Genomic DNA, 7757 nt, shown 5'->3' with positions numbered 1-7757 from the left:
AGAGAGGAGGTAGTCAGCCCACTTTGGGAGAGAGGACAGAGGACGTAGTGAAATCTAACAATGATAAAACACTTTCTTCCACCACGAGTAAGAAGAAAAGAAAAAGTCCCTTCCTCCGCTGGCTCCTAGGAAGAATACAACAGGGAGGTAAATGGCTGGTGAGAGGGGAGGATGAGAATCTGAGCTGGCAATGAGAAGCTTTACTCACTTTCCATAGGGACCTAGGTCTGCCATGATGTACATTGTCTGAAGAGGGGTGTTAATGACATGGTTGTTCTTGATGAACTCTTCTGAAGGTTCCCAGGTGACGATGCGTGACTTGAGGATGCTGCCCTCCCTAGGAGACACCACCGGAAGGGTCACTTCCCTGGCACCCCCCAGAAGAGGGTACATGGGGGAGTACATCCAGTGGATGTCCACTGCAGAATGGGAGGTGTGAGTCGGTGGGCAAACCGAGAGCCCTGGCAGGAAAGCCTTGGCCTGGACCTCCCTTCCACACTTGTACTCACATCCCTCGCCTGTCTTGCCGTCGCCGCCTAACATTTGCCATTCGCTCGACCAGGAATGATGGCACCTCACTGGCTGCGGTGGTCATTTTCTGACAGTGCTGAAAAAGAGCTGTGTGTAAGTCACCTGGTTGGGCCCATACAGGCCAAGTAGCTGCAGGGAGGAACCTCATCCGGTACCTGGAACTACAGGTACAGCCACCTCACAACTACACAGGCTGATGGGGGGCAGGCCGTGGCACAAACAACTCAAGGAAGATTATGTCTCGGTGGGTGAGTTTTCCTAGATGTTGACATTAACTAGGTGGCAGGAAAATACTAAATGGGATACAAGTCTTTTGTGGAAAATCCTTGCATGGATCACTAAATACTAACTACATTTTAATTTGCTTTTTCTAAAACAGACAATCCAGATTTTATATGCTACCAATCCCCAGCTCTCCTAATGAAAGCATGCCAATCTTTAACAAATATTCATTTAATATCTGCTCCTTTCAGAGTCTTGCCAGAGACAAAAATCAGAAAATAAAAGGCTTTACCCTCAACTCACATATGTAGTAACTGAAAAAAAAAAATTATATATACACAAGGATATGCTGGCATGTGCAAACTGAGGCCCAAGTCACTCCCCATGGCAGCACTGAACTCCTCTTCAAACCCATACACTCTGTTTTGGCTGAATGCTCTGATGAATTTTATCTAGATTGTTCTAGACTCCACCCACCTGTCATAGCTCATGATCCATGGAGGTAGTCTAGTCTTGTGGCTGCTTCTTCTGGTCTGCACTGCAAGCCAGTCAGCAGGGACACTGCCAGCTCCCCCTGGCAGAGCAGGAGGCAGCAACCACACTGCCTCAGGGCACACCTACTCTACTGCAGCTTGGCTGCCAGCAACTCACAGCAGTTTCTAGGTGGGCTACTGTCTCCCCTTAACAGGCTTCTGATTTAACACAAAGAACCCAGTGAGGCCAGAAAACAGGGAAGGCAAAGAAGAAGGTAGCTATGGGATCTCAGAAAGAATACCTCCTCCAAACTGGTGTATCTATCAGAGTCAGTGTAGGTAAAGATTCGTCGGTTCTTCTTGCCACCTGAATTCTCCAGTTTCAGGATCTCTTGCCGGTACTGATGATCCAATGGACTCTGACAGGCTGCTTCATTTTGGTATAGATCTACTTCAAACTGTGACCACCACAAGGAAATAGAATAAACTGAGAAAATAATAAACTGTTCCTGTAACTGTTTAATCAAATAGTCTGTAAAGCTGATGTCATTTGAGATGTTTTCACAATAGCTCTTATTAATCTAAGCTGATGGAGGGTAGAGGATCCAAACATGTTAGGGCTAAGAGGAGCCAGTGATGGTCTAAGCCAGCTGTGCTATTACAGATGGGATACCGCCCACAGGTGCAAAGTGCTTTACCCAGGATCGCAAAACAGCAATGGCAGTCACTACGCTGTAAATACAGCAGGGGAACACATACACTGTTACAAGCTTTCTGGTTATCAGACTGGCAAAATATATTTCCAGCCAGGTAGAGGTAGACAGGTGGAGACAGAATAAGCAGACAAGTGACAGTGGCTCACCTGGCTAAAAAGTTTCTCCTGCCACCCAATCACCACCTCCTCCTCTTCATCTTCTTCTGTGCGGTGTCCACCTACAAAAGCAACAGAGCAAATCAAATGCTTGAGCCACTTTTTGCTCTGTGTTTGATTATAGTCAAAGTCTTCACTCATATTTGCCACAAAGCCAGTTGGAATTCAGTGATTTATTAATACTCAAACTAGACAAAGGCTAGAATAGTCTGAGTAGACACCAAGATTAAGACCCAAGAAGTCTTAATCACTACTCTAATTTAAATCAAAGGTAGGGACCAGCAGTTAGCGTAATGGCTATGTCGCTGGACTCCCACGTAGTCGACCGTGGTTTGTGTCCCGGACCTGGTGGCTTAAAACTCACGCCGGGTGCGTGTGCGTGCATGCCCAAGATCCCAAGAGGAGAATGGAGGAGAATGGAGAAGGGATAACGGCGTGGCCATACCCCCTGGGGGGTGATTTCTCGCTTTCTGTCTCTCTGTCTCTGTCTGGCGAGTGCACGCACCCTATAGCGAAAACCTCTCCAAAAAAAATCAGTCAATCAATCAATCAATCAAAGGTAGTCCTGCCTTCCAGGAAATATTTAATCTCATTCAGTGTCAGGAACCAAAATTTAGATACAGGCTGGATAGCCAACCCTTTTCAATCTCAACTGTCTGCATTTACTAGAGAAGAACCTGGCATTTTTAAAGTTATTATTTTTTAGGTTTTTGCCATAGGGCATGTGCATTTGCCAGACAGAGAGACGAGGGAATGGGAGAAATCACTCCCCAGTAGAGTCAGCCACATTGCAAACCCTTTTCCTCCATTCTCCTCTCAGGATTCTGGACACGCACACATTGCCCTGTGTGATTTTCAAGCCACCAGGTCAGCCATGTGGAAGTCCAGTGCCTCATCTACCACGCCACCTGCTGGCCATAAACTCTGGCATTTTTATCTTTACTATTCCTGAAGTCATATATCTGGAATCACAAACACTGTAATTTAGGAGACCAAGTGTCAAGAGAGGACAGGTAAAGTAAATTACTTTTTTAAAGAACCAAATTTAATACATCCCTGGTTGATTTTATTGTTTTTCCAGAGACATATGTTTCACAACACATAAGCTTTTGCCAAGATACATTTTTTTGTTAATAGAAAAGAAACAATAAAAGCAGTAAGACTAGCGACCTTACACAAGCACCCTGTTCTCTCTTACTCGCTCTTTTGGCTTCCCAGGTAAACAAGTGTTCTACCCACAGGAACAGTGATGTTCATGTAAACATGTTTGTGTTTTGTTTTTTTTTTTTTTTGAGAGGTTTTAGCTATAGGGCACGTGCACTCGCCAGACAGACAGAGAGAGACAGAGAGACAGAAAGCGAGAAATCACCCTCCAGGGGGGATGGCCACACCACAATCCCTTCTCCTCCATTCTCCTCTCGGGATCTTGGGCACGCATGCACACGCACGTGACTGAGTTTAAGCCACCAGGGCCAGGACGCGAACCGCTGTCGCCTACGTGGGGGCCCCGCCAGATCTACGTGGGAGTCCAGCGACATAGCCATTATGCTAACGGCTGGTGCCTTAAAATTGTTTTAAAAAGTGTTCATATGCGGGGCCCAGCCGTTAGCATAATGGTTATGTTGCTGGACTCCCATGTGGTCGACCGCGGTTTGAGTCCCGGACCCGGTGGCTTAAACTCATGCCAGGCACGTGTGCGTGCATGCCCAAGATCCCAGAGAGGAAAACGGAGAACAGAGGAGAAGGGATTGCGGTGTGACTCTCGCTTTCTGTCTCTCTGTTTCTGTCTCTCTCTGTCTTTCTGGCGAGCTCACGTGCCCTATAGCAAAAACTTCTCCAAAAAAGAAAAAATAAATAAATAAATAAGTGTTTATATGTGAATTTAGAGTTTAGAGTGCATTTTCTCTTAGACAAAAAATACCACAAATAGTATTTGCCAGGCAAACTTGTAACTGTTAAGTACAGTATTTATTATTTTCAGTACCACAGTTGGGTTCAGTATTCAGAAGGCAGGAATCCCGTTTTATTCCATTTCCAGGCATAACATAATGCAGTAGTTAAGAAAGCCCAGGGTTCTTGGGGCCAGCAGATGGTGTAGTGTTTAAGTTGCTGGACCTTCACATGGTCGACCACAGATTGAGTCCCTGACCCAATGGCTTTAAACTCACACGGGGTGGATGGTGGTGCATGCCCAGGAGGAGAGTGGAGGAAAAGGGACTGTGGTGTGTCCATCCCCCATGGGGGTGATTTCTCACTTTCTGTCTCTCTTTCTCTCCCTGTGTCTCTGATGAGCACACACACCCTATAGCAAAAAACTTTCTTAAAAAAAAAAGAATGCCTGAGTTCAAATTCTAACTCCAGCATTTACCAGCTTCATGACATTGGGCAAGGAACTCAACCTCTTCACACTTTCTAATCCTCCTCTGTAAAAAGGAGGGTTGTTTGCTTAATATTAAGCCGGAGCCCTGGGCAGCTTGGATGTGGGGGTTGGGCGCCAGCCCTAGTCAACTGATACAACCCGGATCTAGCCATTCATCAGACCTGTGCTGCACTGGGATCTAACCCAGATGTAGTACACTGTGCCTTACTCTGCACACAGCGCTCTACAATGCACATGACACCAGACATGATGTGGCACAGCAGTCTGCTCTCCCTCTAAACCTTTACCATATATGGACTGTTCCTACCTCTAAGACACACCCCCTCCCTATACCCTTATAAAAATCACTAAACCCCACCCTAGGGCGCAACTTCTCTGGTCCCCCCCTCTTTCTCTGTCAGACTGGAGAACCTCGTCCAGATGTGCTCCCAATAAAGGCTCTTCCTTTCTATTATGTCACATGGTTGGCCCATTTCTTACACTCAACACCACAGACCAGGGTCTACTCTTAGAAGCTAGCTTTACAGGACCAGAAGATGGTGTATTATGTCACTGGACCCCCCCTAGGTAGTCAACCCAGGTTGGAGCCCTGGACCCAGTGCTTAAAACTCATGCCTGGCACATGTGAATGCATGCTCCAAATCCCAAAAGAATAGAAGAGAAAGGATTGTGGCATGGCCATTCCCCTGGGCAGTGATTTCTAGCTTTCAGTCTGTCTGTCTCTCTCTCTCTCCCCCTCTCTCTGTCTCTCTGGCAAATGCATGGGATCTATAACAAAAATATCTCTAAACAAACAAACAAAAAGATAGCTCTATTGCCTCAGGCCCTTTCACAGGTATCATGGGGCCACATCACCCCCATGACACCCACTGGCAGTTGGGTGAGGCCTAAAAGTGGCCAAGTCTATAAGGTCCTTCCCAGGTTGGACAGCAGGCTGGTAGTGAAGAAAGTTGCTTGATGTGATTCTTTGCAGGTGGACTCTGTCAAGAAAAGAGAAGCTCAAAATAAGCATTACAAGACACACACCAGGAGATAAACACACAGTGGGGAAACGGAATACCAGGCGTGCTGGGCGAAGGCAGCTGAGAGAAGGGGAATAGGGTGGAGGGCACAGCGGGAAACAGGGAGGGTGAGAAGCTATCTTGAGTTTCTTAGGAATTTGGGAGTGACAAGGATTTGAAGGGATATTTGACAGACGGGAAAATGTAGAGTCTGATGTTGAGATAATTAACTAATTAAAAGAAAAGAAAAAGAAAGGACTTAGGTGAGTCTGGAAGGCTGTGAACGGAAAGGGGTCCGGGCAGTGCTGGAGAACGCGCTAGGGGAGAAAGTGGCGGGGACTGTAAGCGGAAGTGGGGCCTCAGAACATTGAGAAATTCAGGCTCGAATTATCTAAGGGCATAAATGCATGCAGCCCCGGGCCGGAGCGGTACAAGTACCGGATGCGCAAGTTGCGCACGGGGTCGCGGGAGCGATACACTGCCTCTCCCGTGTCTGTGCTCCAGGCAGTCTCCGCCATGACAGCTGCAACGCGCCGCAACTGTGCCGGAAAGCGCGCCGCCCTCAGTTTCCCTGGCAACGGAGACGCTTGGTTCGCGGCACCGGAAACACCGTGCGCACAACTCGGCATTTCCGCCCCGGTGTCTCAGCGGCAACCCGAGCTACTTGCCTTGCGCGTGCGCAGTTCAGGCCCAGCGCCTAGGCTCTCTGGACTCCGGGTCCTGCAGAGCATCCCTTACCACTTGCGGGAGCAAATCTCTATCCCGCCCAAGGCGAGTTTTGATGCACTGTGCAAAGAGATAACAGGCACAGCCATCATCTCACTGCCTAGAGATGAAGAAATGGTGATGGGGACCAGATCCAGGTGACCTGGGCCCTCGCCGCCTTCTTCCACTATGCCCTACTGCCTTCTACTGACCACGTGAAAACTTCGGCCTGAAAACCCGTGAACATGACTGAAAGAATGGCCCTATTATTAATTCCAAAAGAGTCAGAGAAAATGATGGCATTTATCCAGGCATGAAAATATATTCTTGGAAGAAAAAAATGTATGTATGGGAGAAGATTTATCAAGATTTATCAATCACCGTGTTGGTATTCACTGAGCCAGAGAAAGAAAAACAAGGAAGCCAACAGTAAAAAAGGAAAAGAAGCTATTATTGAACTGGTTCTTCCCCGGCGTTTGTTAGTTCCAGTTTATTAAGCCACCTTAGCACTAGCTTCCTGAAAGTCCCAACGAAGTGACATTCATAAGTCATGCTTCATTGGATTATCAAAGAAGGCCATGCCATAACTTAAAGTCTGGCACTCTGGCACTTGGAAATGCCAACGTTTATTAGCAGTTAACATCTGCTACTCCCCAACAGAGTAAGCAGTTGTCCCCTGAACTCAGAAATGTCATACCAGTTTGATTTTAAAGCATCCAAAGCCCTGAGCACCATAGCTGCTAATTGTGTAAAAATCAAGAACTTGCCACAAATAGCACCATTAACTTAGGATCTAATTATGCCCTGGGCATGTTTGCATTGTCTCTAATCCTCTTAGAAACCCCTCAAGTAGGTGTTTTTAGTCCCATTTAACAGATGAAGTTAGTGAAGACCAGCAGTTAAAGGGTGCATTAAGGTTGTACTCCAGTAAGTGGGAAAAGTGCTAGCATTCCAGTCCAGGTTCATCTGCCTCTTCTTGCACTCTGCCTCTGAGTCTGTCACCTGCCTTATTCCATGAAAGCACACAGTTCTTAACTTGGGGAATAATGATTTCAACAGCTAAAAACGCCTCTGTCTTCAACCAGGATGGTTTAGAGTTGGGATTTACTGCATTCTCTGAAAACAACACAGCATTTGGAGAAATCTATTAGTTTAGGAAACACCTGCACAAATCATCCTGGAGGGTGGATATCATTGTCACCATTTAACAGACTTATACACCAGGACGTAAATTGGATTTCCTGTGTTCATATGACTGGGAAGCACAGAGACTGGATTTACTTCCGAGATGTTCTATTCAAACCTGTAGGCTCTCCTTTGAACTGTGCTGCCTCCTTATAGCTATACCTAGTCTCAGCTCTCCCCCATTTTTTTCCCTTCACCAGGTCCCTCTGAACCACATCAGAACAGTCCACCAGGGAAGTTTCTTTTCACTCTCCCTAGTTGGTCCTTTATAGCTTACCTGGGTTCTCCCGACTCCCAAGAATTTAGGAAAACAGAAGAGAAGGAAGATCACCACAGTTATTCTAAACTCTGCTGTGTTTGTGCTTTGTGCCTAATAAAGATCTCTTTTT

General features: G+C 46.6%; 2 protein-coding genes across 2 annotated transcripts in view; both read right to left on the bottom strand.

Moving 5' to 3' along the window:
• MKS1 (MKS transition zone complex subunit 1) overlaps positions 1-6046 on the bottom strand; it is a 16783-nt gene extending 10737 nt beyond the window's left edge. The window contains exons 1-6 of the mRNA XM_006154652.3: positions 5917-6046; positions 5348-5457; positions 2089-2159; positions 1529-1684; positions 510-607; positions 209-337 (exon numbers count right to left, since the gene is read on the bottom strand). Of these exons, the coding sequence (XP_006154714.1) occupies positions 209-337; positions 510-607; positions 1529-1684; positions 2089-2159; positions 5348-5457; positions 5917-5996 (644 nt within the window). The 5' untranslated portion in view covers positions 5997-6046. The remainder of the gene's footprint in view (positions 1-208; positions 338-509; positions 608-1528; positions 1685-2088; positions 2160-5347; positions 5458-5916) is intronic.
• SKA2 (spindle and kinetochore associated complex subunit 2) overlaps positions 1-7757 on the bottom strand; it is a 1094818-nt gene that overhangs the window by 134223 nt on the left and 952838 nt on the right. The gene's annotated exons all lie outside the window — the stretch shown is intronic.

This window comes from Tupaia chinensis, unplaced genomic scaffold, assembly GCF_000334495.1.
Source record: "Tupaia chinensis unplaced genomic scaffold, TupChi_1.0 Scaffold000416_1, whole genome shotgun sequence".
In the NCBI taxonomy this organism is placed as follows: Eukaryota; Metazoa; Chordata; class Mammalia; order Scandentia; family Tupaiidae; genus Tupaia; species Tupaia belangeri.
Note: the sequence above shows the minus strand (reverse complement) of the source record. Positions and strands in the feature narration are given on the sequence as shown.